At 43.6% G+C, this 17,363-nt stretch overlaps 1 protein-coding gene across 1 annotated transcript in view; it reads right to left on the bottom strand.

The window, feature by feature from the left end:
• Positions 1-17,028, bottom strand: part of FAM8A1 (family with sequence similarity 8 member A1) — a 72,496-nt gene extending 55,468 nt beyond the window's left edge. Inside the window, exon 1 of the mRNA XM_085607082.1 lies at positions 16,665-17,028. Within this exon, the coding sequence (XP_085463208.1) occupies positions 16,665-16,938 (274 nt within the window). The 5' untranslated portion in view covers positions 16,939-17,028. The remainder of the gene's footprint in view (positions 1-16,664) is intronic.
• Between the last annotated feature and the right edge of the window lie 335 nt (positions 17,029-17,363).

The following is a 17,363-nucleotide window of genomic DNA, read 5'->3' as shown; positions in this document are numbered from 1 at the left end:
AATGGGATCAAGAGTATGTCCACATCTATGTGTCGGAGAGAAAACTAGTTGTAATAGCTGGAGGCCCTCCAAATCTACAATGAATGCTCTACCACTTGTCACCCAATATCTTCAAAATGGAGATTAAGACCACCTACCAAAGTAAAAGTAGCGTTGTGCAAGATCAGAGGGGGAAAGACCTCTGTCAAAGATGAAACAAAGCTAGAGGCAGAACCTGGCAGGCGATAAATGAGAATCCCCGATAAGGTGACACTACTTGAGCAAGTCATAGAAAAGAGCGATCTATAGATAACTCAGTAAATGAGCATAGAAAAGACGGATTAAAAATAACGACAAAATAAGACCGTCCCCCACCTGTGCCCCATCTATCAAGCAGAGTTATAGCACTACCCAAAGGGAAAGTTAAGAGAATGTCTGGTTCCAAATTCTCTGACAGCCAAGTGTCCATTACAAAGATGGCGGCAGGTGCATAATCCAATATATAATCATGAGTTTCTATTTTGTGCTTGGCCAAGGAACAACAGTTTATAGAGCAGAAGGAAGCTGTGAGTGAGTCAGACAGCACACACCTTAAGGGTAGGGGCAGGTTCAGTTGGGGACACATATCCACAACCATTGCATCTTAATCCAGCGCCACACAGATCCAATTTCTGCTGGCAAACATGGGGAGATCTAATGGGTAACTCCTTAAGTTGGAGTGAGGAGTATTGCCTAAGGACCCATGTGTAGGAAACAGGGGTCCGGACTCCTTGGAAAAGATTTCAGCAAAAGATGGTTAGGAAAACAATTTTAACACTTTGAACCATTCCTTTGGGTCATCAAGGGAAAGAGCCTCCTTAGGCCACAAATGGCCAATGAGACATCACTATACATCATCACGTAGAACAACTTCTGCCCCTGTAACAGCCATCACTGTTCCTTTGTCAGCCAATAAATGTTTCTGTGTCAAAATATTAAACAATCTAAATGGCCAGTACTGTTTGTTTGCTAGAGTGCCACTATTAGATGCCCAGGTAATTCCACAAATGCTTGTACGGTTCTCAAATACACCACAATAATGCTAATTATAATAAGGAAGTGCTCATATTATCGGACTGCTGCTAATAATACTTTGCGCACTAAGCAAGCCACCCAGATGCACATCTCAAATTGGATAGAATGGCGATCACTGATGCTTAAGCAGGTTCCGATTGTTCATAATGCGAGAGAACTGGTAACTGTCAGGAGGCTTTGTACAAAAAGGTATTAAAAGACATCACAGAACCAAGCACAGTAAGCACCTCTCAATTGTAATCCTCATCTGACTCAGTCAATTTAACAACCGCTTAAAAAGAGGTATACTAAACGCTACATAAAAAAAACAACATAACAACCTTGTCAGCATGGAATATTAACAAGCATTGGCATAGCCAATAGGTCTCGCCTTTGGGACCTTATAAGTATTTAGTTATGCAGCACAATATCCTTGGTGCAACAACATCAACTGTTGCATGGCTAAACACTTATAAGGTCTCAAAGGCGAGACCTATTGGCTATGCCAATGCTTGTTTTTAAACTTATTCCTGCAGAAGGCCTACATGGATGGCTGAGTTTCCCTGGTACAAGGAGATAAATAAAGTTAGCAGTTTATGATTTAATGAATCGAGGTTCGGATTCAGGCCCACGGATGCCTTTTTTGCACATCCTGATTGAAATTAGGCATCCGGATTGAAATTAGGCGAGCAAAAACACGTGGATCAGGTCCGGCATGTCCTCATGGGACAGAAAGGTCAAAACACCACAGGGGAGCAGCTATTGTCAATCATGCTACGTAGTCACTGCCCAGCTTCCGGGATCGAGGGGTGCAGAGAGCAACTGGGATTTACCACTCAGATCAGCTTTCTGGGAGAGCCGTGCACGTGCAGAGCTCAACACTTCTGGTGATGCACAGGGAGATAAATGCTGGCTGCGAATAACTGACTGAGCCCAAGGTCAGCTAATAATGTGTCTGATGCCAGAAAATGATCTCAGCGAATGTGCTTCCTGTCTAGAAAGGTGCCTCATGCCACACAATTTTCCACCTGCAGGAGAATGTGCCATGTGCCAAAGTGGTGCCACGATGCTTCCAAAGACATGACATAAAATGTGCCCAGTGCCACAGTGGTGCCAAGATGCTTCTAAAGACATGCCATGAAATGTGCTCTATGCGCAGGATGCGGCATTCCGAGCTGCAGAATTGGCCCCATACGAAGAATGTGCTCTGTTCATCAGAATGGCCACTATGACCCGACTGCCCCTCTTCTTCATCTCAAATCATGTGCCGCAATGCCACATAATGTGGCCCATTCCATTCCTTGTGCCGCAAAATGTGCCCATGCCACAGAATGTGCTGAAAATGCGGCTTGCAATGTTGAATTGCCCAAAGCTGCTCTCTGTCACCCATTTGTGGTAGAGTCCTCTGGAGTCCATATTTAAAAGGCCGGCATTAAGCCATGCAGATAAGGCTTATTGGGGCCAGCCTACCAGTGAAGTAACGAAGATTAAGTGTGGTGCTACGCCGATCTGTGGCAATTGCCAAAGGCAGCGATTACTGGCAAATCAAATCATTAGCTACGTTCCCAGATGTTCAAATTGGGCGCCATTTTAAAATTGCATTATAGATATACTTAGAGTCAGAAGGAATGGTGTAATGTGGGCGCTTCAGTAAAACGATATTACAATAAAGGGAAAAGAAATACAGGCAGAGCTTTTTAGGAATCAGAGACCTAGCCAATGAGGCCTCAGTACAACTAGAAAATGGAGGGGAAAAAACAGTGTACATTTATAACTCTCTGACATAAGCAGGTTCAAGGACGGAAATGCTGGTGACACGCACATTGCAAGTGAGTGTAAATAATTTGTAATGTCAGAGTAACAAATCTTGTGGGTGGACTTTGGTGTGTGTGCGTGTGTGTGTGCGCATGTGTGTGTGCGCATGTGTGTGTGTGAGCGCTCGTGCATGTGTGTGCGCGCGCAGGTGTGTGCGTGTGTGAGTGTTATGATTTTTATTGAGTAGCTTTCCGTTTTTGAGACGTTGTCAATCTAGCAGCCATTATCTGAGATCTGGTTACTAGGAAAATGCGTGAATTATCAGAATCTCCCAGCAGCACAATCCGTGGATTATATGACATCTGTACACTGGCAGTATCCCTCATGAGGGACAGGACATCTTTCCAAAATATTTTAACCTGACCACAAGTCACCACATGCAGTTTGACTGTATCTCCGCAAACATGTCTGTGTCTGCATCTCTGCAATCATGTCTGATACTCAAAGCATTGTTCTTAGCCTCACTGGAGTCAAAAACGACATCAGCATTATTTCATAAACACCTTCCTAATACAGGTACAAATGGAGAATTTCGCTGCCATTAGTAAAATAATATTCCAAACTTCTCTGAAATGTTAGTCTGCAGCACCTTGAATCTTCCACCCATATATATGTGCAGTTATCCCACCTTGTGCACTCCAATGTGGTGAGGGGTTGATTGCCAACTGGCTCTCTCTGGTGATGGCTCGTGTTTCATTGGGTGGTATATTTTTCACCCCAATCCCCAACTCCCCTGCATGAGTAGCCCAAGGGTGAAGGGTGCTCAACAGGAGATACTGCTCAAAAGGTTTGAGTTTTACTGGTTCTCTGAAAACAAGGTCTGGCACAGAACACGGTTGCCCCAGATCTAGAACAGTGCTTTGATCTCCTGAAAGCATGACTCCGTCTGGCTCTGAGAAAGTGAAATCATTTATAGCACGTGACCATGAAACAGCTCACCATACACATTTAGCCATAGGCCTATTTAAAATGGCATTGTTTCACCCTCACAAGCAGATTCATTCTTCTCATAGTAAGCTCTATCTTAACATAATTAGTGGGATATCTCACTCTAAAGGGAGCCTAATTCTTCAAAAGTAATTTTCTGTCCACAGCTACAGAGTTCCCAAAGCTCCTGAACTGTGCCCTGTAGAATGCTGCTATCAAAGGGTTCGTCTAACAATAATATACAAAACCACATTGCAAAATGCTCACTCCTTAAAGAGCTGAATTAATTCTATCATCCCCTCAAAGCAAATGCAAATTTAACTCCGGCTTGCTAAATAAACTCAAAGTCGGTAACTTCCCTTTCTCTCTTGAACAGGCAGTCAAAATCATTGTGGTCTTTTAGCTTTTCCGTAATTCCTACATCAGACACGCTGTCAAATTTGCTCTACACTTGCTGAAAAAGTAAAACCCTTTCTATTACACTTGTACTTCTGGGCCAGGGTTCAAGTGCTGGCCATTTTGTTCTGTATTGAGAAAAGCAGCACTGTTAAACAACCTAAAACAAATGGCTTCACTAAAAATCATCTTACACAGAGCCGCAAAACTAGTGCCTGGAAGAAATTCAACAACATTTACCCGACGGTGGGAGATTTGCCCTGGATCCGCCTAGAAACAAGGACTTTTCAGTCTTGCCTGCCTGACATTCAAATCCATACGTTTCTAGCCACCTAAGACTGTCTTTTTCCAATACTGAATATTTATTGATGTAAGGTGAAAGAGACATCAGAACCCAGTATTCATTGGACCTAATCCAAGAAATTCTTGACCCACATGGCAGTGGCCCACGTTTTCTGCTGAGCAGCAGCTCCCCTCTGGACCTAAGCAGGTAACAAGATTATCACCTCCCATTTAGAAAAAATCTAAAAAGTATACTGTTCATCAACTACCTCATATGCTAGACTCTACAAACCTCCTCTAACAATTATAGTAAATTATTCTGATCCCTAAACCCCCCTCCCTGCCACACCCTCTCCCACAAAGAAAAGGAGATGTGGGTCACCAAATTCTGTTTGAGGTAAATCGGACTAAATAAATAAATGCAAATGTTATAGCATGCTCTCCTACAGGGTGATTACATTTGGGGCCAACCTCGAGGGGCAGGTAAATGAAGAAAGTATAATAATAATACATTTTATAAAGCGCAACAGCTACCTCAAACAGAGGTGTCCCAGCGCTAGCGCAGCCAAGCAGGGCAAATAGAATGTGAGGGGATTAGCAATGGCTGAATAGCCATGTCTTTAGTGCTTTCCTGAACTCCAATTCAGATTGGATTAATCGAAGTCTAACAGGGAGGGAGTTCCAAAATCTGGTCGTCACCACCGTTTAAAACTTTCTTTTTGGGGGTATACTTCGATTTCATGTTTTTTACTTAATGTATTTATACTTATCTGTGTGGTAAAGGCATATGCGTGGTAAAGGCTTGTGTTGTAAAAAAATGTGTGGTAAAGGCATGGGTGGTAATTGCATGCTTTATAATGCTGTACATACCACATGAGGACAGTCCACAAATCAATGGTTATTCAACAACAGCCCTTGTAAGTATGTCCGACGGAAATAACTTACTGGCTTCCTTTCCCATGATTGATATATTTGTAGCTTATTAGGTACAGCTAGTGTAACTGCTCGAGAGTTCGCATCCCCTTTGTAATTCCAGCCTTAGCCTTGGATAAGATTAAAAACTGTTTCCTGAAAAACTGGGACTGAAGCACAGATCAGCAAAACTGATCTGTAATTATTCAATTTGTCATGGAAAGAGGCATTATTTCTGACCCGTTCCTGTCAGATACACCTCCAATGAAGAGGGCACATTATAGAGAGGCCCCAAGTTGAGGTTCTGCCTTGAAAACATGAATCATAGACACAATCAGTGCCTGTTGCTTTATTCAATACTTTTTTATCACTTCATATACAGTAAAAGGAGGGACTGCAAAAGAGCATTATTACCTTGTCGGTCTGGTACAATTTATTGAAATGAGCATGCCAATTATAACTACAGACTAGGGAGTTATTGCCTTGAAACACATCCTCTATCCCCCATGCAACTAATTTACTTAACTCCCTAGTGGTGCACATCAGTGCAGTTTTCTTCAAAGCAGTCCACACATAGTCGGTAGACTCATTTTTCTTATCTACATTCATTCTTTCATACTAACTATTAAGGGACGTACCTCAGAGGCAAATAGAATTGAACAGAAAATGTACTTCTTTGCCATCACACGTTCCTCATCAAACCATACAAAACTGGATTTGGGAACTCATTTCATAGCACTTTAGATGAGTGCTATTTCATTACTTCTCCACGGGCATCTAACATAAAAACACTGTCTTGCCCCAAAAAATCTGTAAACACAGTGCTGTGATGGATGACTGTCTTATACTTTAAAAATAATAAGCATTGGCAAAGCCAGTAGGTCTGGCTTATAAATGCGCTGTCGAACCAGACCTAAAAATCCATGCAAGTTAATGACTGCCCTCCTCCCATCTGTGCTGCTGTCAGAGAAAAACATCATAAATTAAATAGTTATCAAAGACACTTTAATAGCATTACAATGTTATGTGTTATGTACACAGCTGTGTGGTGGGCAAGCACTTTTTTTGAGGAAGCACACAACAGCTGTGTGGCGGGCAAGCACTTTTTTTGAGGAAGCACACAACTTCTGCCGAATGAGAACATGCACTCCTGACTCCCAACATGTGGGTGAAGTGAAAGCGCCTTTCTTGTGATGCATAATTGGCCGGCGACAGCTGCACTGTCAAACCATACCATAAAACAAGCATTTGCAGTGCTATTGGTCTCGCGTTTGGGACGTTAAAAGTTTTTACCTATGCAGAAAATTATCCTGGGTGCTGCAACATCTACTGTTGTTTAACATGTAAGTTTTTTTTGTTTTGCAGTTTTATATAGGGTGAACTAGACTCTAATGTATTGGAGCGCTGAACATGAGCACCAGTTACATTACACAAGGAAACATAGGCATATTATAGAACTGCATTGAGAAATACTCTTGTAAAACTGGTAGTCTGAACTTACATATCTGGAAGTACCACACTTTTCTTGTTGTAATGTGAGCGTGTAGGCTGGCTGAGCTTCCATACTTGATTGGGGGTGGGGGGAAAGCTGATTTTGCATGTTCCTCCCGCACCAGCAATGAACACGTTCTGGCCACTGGGTGTCCATCGCCAACTAAGACAGCAGTGGGGGCGGGGAGATTGCAGAGTGGCCCTTATCAGTTAGGTAGGGGCAAAAGGAGGAGCCCGTTATGTTCCCCTGCCGTTTTGGACTGGGAAGGAACGAAGCCTGAATAGGGCAATTTAATGAAGGATGTGTGCGTGTTGACATAAGCGTCACGTGCTAGGCTGCCATGGGGTTAGGCTGTATGACCAAAATAGTCCCCATTTTGAAAGGGGGCTTTATAAACACAGCTCTCAAGGCAGCGATGATTTACATGTTCTTCTCTGGACAGCCATGTCTCTGAAGCACAGTGGGATCATGCTAAACAAAGGTCACCTATAAGGAAAGTGATTATTTTTTAAGAAAGAAAATTATGAATAGCAGGTTTTCAATAAATTGATACAAATCACTGCTAAGGATCCGGTATTCCAAAAAGTATGTATAAAGTAGTATAAAGCTACAGGGAAAAGGTAGTTAGTAGAATGGACGAGGAAGACCCCTCCCCTTACCTTGCGTTAGGGGTCTGTGTGAGTTTTTAAGTCATCGGGTGTGAGTTGTGAGATTTTCTGGATTTGTCCCAAGCGCCTCATACTTTGTGCCGAATTCGAAAATAACAAGGGCAAGCAACACAAAGGGTGTGGAGGGGGAACAATGGCACATGCGAGTACGAGGCTGTACGGCTTTCATTTATCAACACGGCGCATGGGGAGGAGAGCGGGCGAGTGAATCCACTTAATGAAAATAAATAATATATAATGTGGGCAAGCAACACGAAGGGTACGGAGGGGGGGGGAAATGGGAAACAATGGCACGTGCGAGTAAGCGGCCACGCAGAATTCTTTGATCAACACGGGGAGAGCGAGCGAGCGTCTGTAAATGATACAGCGTGGCATCCATGAAGGGGGCACTGCTCTGAGCCAGGAAACCCCATGCATAGAGTGCGCAAAAACAAAGGGAAAACCCTTTTGTGAAAGGATACCGTAATAGGCCAATACACCAGGGGAAGAGCAAGATACACGCAGGTGGGACATAGAAGGCAAATAAACTATTGAGAATCAAGCTTTTGCGAGTGACGCTCTCCTCAACCAATCAACAGTGAGAGGCCGAATGAATGCCCACATACTGAATATAGCATGTCTTCCAGACAGCATGCACACTGTCTAGGCTAGACCTAAACAGAGGTGTGTGTTTTGGGATAGCACTAAGGAGCTTTTTTACAATGGACATATGTTTACTTTTCCCAAACATACTTAAACTTAGGCCGAGACCTTTCACTGTAAATTGTAAAATAGTTTTTCTCCAGCCCCTTTTGGTTCTAAAACAGCAATTTATATACAATTTATTGTCCTGGAAATTTAGGCTGCTCTGTCTCCCTTCTTTACAGTCGAACCTTTCAATGTTTAACTACAGTGAAGACGTCTGAACTACAGTAAGGGTTTATAGAGCTATGGAATGTCAAATCGTGTGATATAACAAACACAATGTGCAAGAAAATACAAAGAAAACATTTACGATTCAAGTAATAGCCCAATTAAGATAAGTGTGAACGGGCAGGTATTCTGGAGAACAGGGTTACATTTATGATATTCAAAGTCTACAGTGGGTAAGCTTGATCAGCAGTTCTTACTTAACCTTTTCACGTCTGTGGACCACCACTTAATCACTACTGAAAGCTGGGGTCTCAGGCCTAAGAAAGGTTTACAATCAGACTCCAAAACAATACATAATAATACAAAAACAAATATACATCAAACAGATATTTAAATTAGGAAATATTTTATTTAATTCAAAAATGAAAAATACAAACAAATCGACTTTAGTTTAATGGGAAGGTTGGAGCTACACAAAATATGGTTTTATTTCTAATTGACAAAGCGATATGCCAGGGGTACTAAAAGCAATGGGCAAGATTCTAATTTGGACCAAACTACTGGAAGGAGGCAATGTTTCTAAAAAGGGAAGAGACAAATCCTGGAAAAGTAACAACATAATTCTAGAAGGGTCAACCCATTTCAGAATAAGAGGGAGTGCAGTGGACTGGGTCCCTCTGGGTTTCAGACTCTGTGGTATTTAAAAGCTAACATTGAAACGGGTCTTTATCTGGCCCTATAATCATGTCATTAACGTTACAGACCAACACACTAATCGATTTCTGAGCAATGAAATGGAAAACACTTTAAGTTAATCCATGTTAGCGATTTAGTTCCCGTTTATATTTCACATTTTACTTCATTTACCATTCCTTAAGAGTGTTTGCTATTTCTTGGATGTTGTGTTTCTGAAGTATTTTTTGTGAAGCATATAACGCTTGTATATTGCATGCTTTGACCTGAGTCGCATCTATGGGTTTATTAATGGCTCCAATTGAGAATTCAGCAGCTGAAGGCAGAACGAGTTTCTCACAGTCAGTGATGGCTGCTATTTAACAGCAGTGCGGGAGGTAGGGGGGAGGGGGGGCAGGGGTTTGGGGGGGGGGGGGGGGGGGGGGGAGAAAGAGGGAATGAAAAAAAATTACATTTTTTCCTGTGTGCCACTGCCTCCTCTCGGTCCTTTTTGCCTGCTTCCGGGACTCCAAGACAGGAAGCAGGAACAGGAAGCACCAAGGCTTCCATGCTCCCCTAAGCCATTCACATCTCAGCGTTGTGATTGGTCTGAGCACCGTGGTTTGGCACTCCGATGGGGACAGGGAGCCTGGGCATGCTCTTCACTGAGGTTGTAATGGAGCCTGGGTGGAGAACATGCAAAGTGTGCATGACTGTTTGGCTGGCCTGAGACGGCTGGCCAAACCTTCTTGCGCACTCAAGAGTGCGAACCACTCTTCCTCCAGTCCTCTGTGAAAGCCCAGCCCCGCCCCACCCCTACTCAGCTGAGCAACACCAAAAAATAAGATGATAATAACAATTAGTTATTATCATTTTAATTTTTCCTTTTTGACGTGCTCAGTGGGGCGACGCTCCTCCGCCTTAGTGGAGGAGCCACCACTATCATAAAGGTGTTCAGGACATTTGGCTCTTTGCAGAGCGCACAGATCAATGGTCACGACTTCAAGTTGCAACTGTGAAGTTCTGCAGATGTGTGTGAAGGAGATAAGTAGTGGTCGAAATAAAGGCAAGGCGTAGGTAAAAGAAAATGCACTGCTTACAGGCGAGTGGTGAAGTGAAGGAAATGTGAGAATGTATATGCAGGGGAGAGTGACAACACAGTGCTGAAGAGGAAAGAGGAGAGGTGTGAGACTGAGAATGCGGTACCTGGCCCTGTTTGACCACCTAATCTGTGCCTTGGTCCTTCAGCCAAGCCCAGCCCCGCTTCCGTTGCATCGAATCTGTGGCCACGCCTCTTTCAGCCTTCCTTTTCACCACTGCCTCTTGCGCTTTGTCTTTCTTTCACCTCTTTCCACCTTTATCTCTCTGCGTTTTTTGCTTTACCTACCACCACTTTCCACCTTTTTGTTGCCTACTTTGTCACCTTAGGCCACTGTTTGACACGTTTTGTTTCTCTTCCCATTCATTTTCGTCCCACTTTTTTCACTCTCTTCGTTCTTCACTCGCACTTTGCCTTTTTCCACTTCTTTTTGCCCCCGTTTCATGCACTCTCACATTGGCCTTGTTTGCCACTTTTTTGCATCTGTTTTTTCACTCTGACCCCTTTTTCCACTCTTTCTCTCGGAGACTTGGCTCCTCTTGCTCCTTTTTGTACCTCTGTAGCCTTTTTCCCACCTTCGTGCTTACGCTGCACTCTCATCTGCCCCTTGCTTTGGCCCCATCCCACCTAGCCGCGACCACTGCCACTAGGATCTCCTCCCCCTACAGGACCTTCTTAATGGGGGCTGCAGTGCAGACGAGCACGGCGGGTGCTCCAAAGGCAAGACCATTCGGGCCCTACCTACACCCATTACCAGGACCACTGGTCCTCTACCCAAGATGCTACTTTGTTGCAGCTCTCCACACCCTGAATCCAAGGTGCCTCTCTCTGCACTGTAGCCTAGCTGCCCGACCTGCAATGAAGGTGCATTCGCTTGCGCTGCGTGCCACTTCATCGGCTGCATACAATACCACCACATACACAATCCACCCCAGGCTGACCTGTACCCTCCTCAACACAAACCCACTATCCAAACACAGCATCGAAGTCTGGAACCCCTTGAAAGGCAAGACCTCTCCCCAGACCTACTCTTCCTCACCAAGACCTGGCTCTCACCAGCTTATACTCTGGACACTGCGACAGCCACTCTATCCCAAAACAAGACCACAAGATATGACAGAATCAGCAGACCCAGAGGGGGAATCACAATCACTTATAAGGAAAATATAAAATACTCCCTCACCTCGGCCAACTCCTACGATAAACTCAAACTCCTCGCTTTCAAACTCAGAAATTTCGAACAACATCACTCTAGAAGAAGCCATAACGAACCAGCTGCCCTCGACCAAGAGACGACTTCGTCAGAAACACCTTCACAGAATCATCACCCCAACTCCATCTCGTTCATCTACCTTGGTAACCACAATTTCCACCCAGACAGACCCAAACACAACCTCCCTCCTGAAAAACCTGAACACAATTGGTCCCACCCAAGGAGTGAAGGACCTCACCTAGCCCTGCCTGCACCAACTTCTCAGACATCATGGAGGACAAGCCCACCCCTCTCACCTGTACCGACCACTCCCTCAACCTATAGCTAACCACCCAATTGAGAACTCGTGAGAGTCCCTCGAACCCAATTAAAAAAATTAGAGATGGTTCCGATTGGCCCAGAGAGCTTTTTTTTAATGATTTACCTTGTGCCAATTCGTTCCCACAGAAGTCAAACTCCTGTGGGAGTGAGCGCTCTGATTGGTGGCCAGCAACATGAGAAAATGTTGCTGGCAGCAATCACAGCACTCAGGGACTTAGTTCCCTATCCCAAACAAACAAACAAAAACACACACTATACCTTGACAGCCCCCCCCCCCAAAGAAATCTGCACAAATTGCTGCAATCCTGCAGACTCCCGTGGGACTGGAAAGAGAAAACAAACTGGAGGCCAGAGATGCTTTGTTTTATTAATGGGAGGGGGGCCCAGCACCCCTCCCCTAGCTTTTACAGGACCTGTGGAGCGCTCTCCCAGAGCTTACTTAATGTATATGGGGACCATGACAGGCCTCGGGGAGCCCACCCCTGGGGCCATAATAAGTCAAGATGGGGGAGTGGTGTGGCCCCCTCCCTAGGCCATGACAGGGAGCCCACCTACAGGGGCCAAAATTAATCAAAAGGGGAGGAGAGCCACGCAGCCCTCCTCCCAGAGCATCTAAAAGCCCTGGGGGTCCCACACCAAGGACCAAAATTACTCAAAATGGGGCGGCCATGTGTCCCCCGTCCCAAAGCCTCGAATGGCCCCGGGGACCCGATCCTATGGTGCAGATAAACTAATTAAAAAGGGAGGGGGCCGCGCTTCTCCCCTCCATGAGCAATTAATGGACCTAGGGATTTCGCCCCGGGCTGGCTCACTAGCAATGTCCCGGGGAGCCCACCAGGGCACCTGCCTTTAATGATGTGGCCCCCTGTGGATGGGGTCCTTGTGACCGAAAAAGACTCGGAAGGGGTGCGGTCTCCTCTCTTTCAATTTTAGTAGTGGGCCCGGGTGGAAGGCTTCCCAAAGGCCTAACAAGGCCATGCGTCCACCCCTTTAATTAAAAATATTGTCCTGGAGGATGTGGCCCAGGCCTTAAAAAGCTTGGGGAGGGGGCCCATGCGGACGCCCCTCACCTTTCATAAAAAATGGCAGAGGGATGGTATCCAGAGGGCCAAATAAGGCTCGGGGAGGTGGAGCCATGGGGCCCCCTCCTCTTTCATAAACAAATGGCACTGAAGGAAGGGGTTCCCAGGGCCTAATAAGGCTTGCAGAGTAGGGCCCCCTCTTTAATTAAAAAAAGGCCCTGGGAGATGGGGTCCCCAGGTCCTAAAGAGACTCGGGGAGGGGAGCTGTGTGGCCCCCTATCCTTTTTTGTAAGTTTTGGCCCAGAGTGTTGGCTCCTCTGGACTATAATGGCTTGGATGGGGACCCTGTGGCTCCCCTCTCCTGTTAAAAAAGGCCTGTGTGCCCCAGGGCCTAATAAGACTCAGGGAGGGGGGTTCACAACCCTGGCTCATGGGGTTCCCATGGCCTCTAAAGGCTCGGGAGAGGGGTTGCACAGGCCATCAAACCTTTCTTTAAAAAAAAGAAATTACATTCCTGGTGGAAGGGGTCACTTTGTACCCTCCCCTTTAAACATAATGCCCTGGGGGATGGGGTGCCCAGGGCCTACTGAGGCTCGGGGAGGCAGGAGACATGTCCCCCTTCTCCTTTAAAACAAAAAGGCATGGATGAGTAGGGTACCCAGGGCCAATAAGGCTTGGGAAGGGGAGGAGACTGGCCCTCCTCCGCTTGAAAAAACTTAAGTCCCTATGGCCAACGCGTTGTGCACAGCGGTAGGTGGCTGGCTTTACGTATGGTAATATAATATTACTTTGCGTTTAAAAAATCCCCAGAATATCACTGAAAAAACAAAGGACAAAGTAACGTTATAGTTAGGTGTGATAAAAAGATTTGTTTTTGTTAAAAAAAAAAAATAAGAAAATTCACTGAAAAAAACATATGTTAAAGTAACGCTGTAGTTAGGCATGATAAAAAGATCTGCTTTTGTTTAAAAAAATAACAAAACCTTATAAATTCACTGAAAAAAACAGATCTATTAAAGTAAGGGCACAATAGCTCAGAAAAATACTAAGTGTCTTTACGGCTATCATACATACAACCACAATAGGTAAAACAAGCTTGTGTTATTTGCAACATTAACCCAAATTAACCCTATACCATACACTTCACGGGTAACCGAGTTCATGTTTACTATTAAGCACAAATGAAAGAGTAACCTATCCAGCACACAGTGTTCAATCTGTATACAAATGTTCAGGGAAAACCAAGTTCCTCCAGATACTGAGGCCCTGTTACATAACTAATGCCCTACCACTTGTATAAAATCCCTGACAGTCACTGAACCTACATTGAGAAATGAAGTGAATATAAGTATAAAGGTGGGTACTGTAAACACTGCATACTCTACAGAGAGAGTTTACTCTGTACCACACTGCAGTCACTGAAACTCTCATGACCAATACGCCACAGAGTATTAAAAAGAGTCTACTGAGAACAGCGATTGCTCTATGCAAAACTTGTCCAAGGGACGACTGTTCACTTAAAATAACCAAGGTCTGAAGGTGCTAAAGATCATAATATCTACAGCCTTCATGCTGTGGTGCAAACTTTATAGATACCCATCTTCGTTAGCAAAACAAGCACATGTACATAGGTTAGTACATAGTGCACACAGTCTTCTATGTTAAGCAGAAGCTTTCATGCTAAGACAATTCTCTCTAATAACTCGAAGCGGCTTACAATAGTTAGTATGCAGTACATAGAATATTTGCCCAACTAGAACCTTTTTCTGTAGTATCAAAAAACGTATAGGGAACATGATGAACACAAGTTCTCAACTGTCACCTGCACACAGTTACTCTTAAATACAAAGATTTATAATGTGTTTAATACCTCTACACACCTATGGAGCACATGTGTTTTGTAAACACTTACACTGATTAGCTGAAAACAGGCTTTACAAAATTAGTCAGGGATGTGGAATTCATATAGCCTGACGCCCAGGACATATTGTTTGGGGTCAAGGGCAACACGTTTTCATGTATGTTTTGTCCTTGTGACAAGTAGATCCAACCCTCTACAGCATAAACCCTTTGGCTGCCAGTTTACTGTACCACATTATAGGTCAGGGAAGTGCAATGTCTCAATTAAGATAATATGTTTTCCCATGTATTAATGCTGTTCAAACTTGTATTTATGGTCCTCACTGGAAAGCCTTTATTAGTAGGGTGTGCGCTCTTGCTCTAAGTAAATGCTGTAAGCTCGCACTGCACTACTGACAGTTGTTCCAGTATAAAAATGTGTACAGACGTTTTCAAAGTTTAGCAATATGAGGCATTGTATAATGCTCGCAGAATGCGCTCTGATTAGATGCAAATATTTGCTGAAGCTTGAAAGCAAGATTGCGGATTATTTGCTTTAAAAATAAATGTTCACAAAAAAATGAAAGTAGGAAAAATACATTTAGTTAAACTACTGTAAAAAGTTAAGTACCATTTCTTTGCAGTATCATTTAGTAAAATGTGTTGATGTATACTAGCAATTCCAAAAATATTCATAATGGAAAATCAGTGCAATCAGGTCAATAAGATTATAGGAAACATAAAAATGAACAAGTATTGGCATAGTCCAGTAGGTCTGAATTTGGTTGTCAGCCTTTTGGATTTGTCAATGCATGACTTGTTTTGGCATAGTTTTTGTAAAACCTTATTGGTGTGGAAGCTGCCAGGCCCTCACAATTATAACAAACAATATTTGTGAACTGCATTTTAGCAATAACAAACATGCATGTGTAGATTTGCTCATGCGGAAATCTTAGTGTTTGCAAGTTCACTTTCCATCCAATCACTTTTTTTCCAACCCCTGAAGAAGTTTTACATTTACCATGGTCAGGAGTAAATTTCCAACCTTTCTCACTATGGGAAAAGATTAGAGAAGAGTTGGTAAAAACCCTTAAAACATCGAAGCTAGCAGGTTTGCACAGACTCAAAAGGGCATTCCAAACCTGGAACTATTGCTTACCACTAACTTCAGCCTTAGTATGTAGATCTGCTGAAACATGAGGGTATTGCTAGTATTTAAACCTTACTATGGTATGAACCCTGGCACAATCAGAGAAGCTATATCAGCGCTCTTATATAATGAGATTGCTGCCATAATTTGTTGCCGCATTTCATGGCACAAAGGGGACAAGTGGATTTTGATACAGGACAAATAGATTTATGAAACAACATGCCCCACGGAGAAGTAGATATTTTATTAAATTCCACACCCCTGATTATGTAGAAAAGTATTATGGTAGATACCCGCCACTAGGTAAACTATAAAACAAACTAACATACTCATTGGATGATGTTGTCATTGATGTCATTAGAGATGTCATTAGTGATGTCACAAATGATGTAATAGAACATGTCATGAATGATATAATAGGTGAGGTCATAAGCAGTGCCTGGCGGGGCAGAAGTTATAGTTACTATAACTAGTGAATTTCTTTTTTTTTTTTTAGGCTCAAATGTTAATGTGGTCACTGACCTATTCCTCTAACTATATCTTTGCTTTTTTCATTGTATTTCAAAGTAAAAAAAAAAAAATATCCTTTTATAACACCTAAACTATAACGTCACTTTAACCTTTGTTTTATATATATATATGCAATATCAAAAGCACAGAGAGGCAGCAAAATACATGTCGGGCAGCATACTATGGCATCCACAGATTTCTATTTTACCTGTTTACGCCACTCTCTAAATTACAATAGTCAAGCCACTTTTGGAAACCCAACCAGTTTCTTCTATCCCACTTATAGCCATGAGGGAGGGCATTTTCCATAAAGCTCTTTTTAAAAGAACGACCGGTTTCTAAAATGATATGGGTAAACTTTAGAAAGGCGAGGTAAGAATCAAGAGTGGATGGTTCAAATGACAGGAAGAGAACAGGGCATATCACATACGGGATGGATCAGTTATTGAAAAATGCTCTTACCTGCTGATGTGGGTCGCGCTGGCTCCCTGGCCGGAGCGGGCGATGTTGTTGGGGGAACGGCAGGGATCGGGCGCGGCCATGCAGTTTGTGGGGGCGGTAGTAGCAGTGGGGGGTGCAAGCTGTAAAAGGGGTTAAGGTACGAAGCCCCAAAGGCGCCACTCTGAGGAGGCCAACCCAGGGAACCGCAGTAACACTGCCATAGCCACTCCTGCACCTGCCGTGAGTACTCCCGCGCGGTTACTGGGGTACCTGATGCCGTACCCGCATCCCCCATAGCACCAGCAGCTGTCACTGCCAGAAGACAACAAGACCAAGTACGCGGATCACGCCATGGAAAGGAAAAAGGGGCAAAGTGACAGCACAACGATTGCCATGGACACAATAGAAAGACTATATGTAGCGACGGAGATATTTGAGGGCGGCTACTTTGCCTCATATTGCTTTAGTAATCAGAAGAATTAGTAGAAAACGAATTTATAACAAATCAGTAAGTGCATTCTTAGAAAAACATCCATCAGTTTATAATATCATCATCCAATGTGATCATGTGTTTAATTCTTGAGTACAAGCTTCAACCGATAACAATACACTAAAAGCAATCGAAATGTATTATAATTATAATCCACATTCTAAATGTCTTTAATCAAACTGTAAATAGTCTATTCCAAAATGGCCACAGCATTATCTTACAAGAACAGT

Source organism: Triturus cristatus, chromosome 5_2 (assembly GCF_964204655.1).
Source record: "Triturus cristatus chromosome 5_2, aTriCri1.1, whole genome shotgun sequence".
NCBI lineage: Eukaryota > Metazoa > Chordata > Amphibia > Caudata > Salamandridae > Triturus > Triturus cristatus.
The sequence above is the reverse complement of the archived record's forward strand: the minus strand, read 5'-3'. Positions and strand labels throughout refer to the sequence as shown.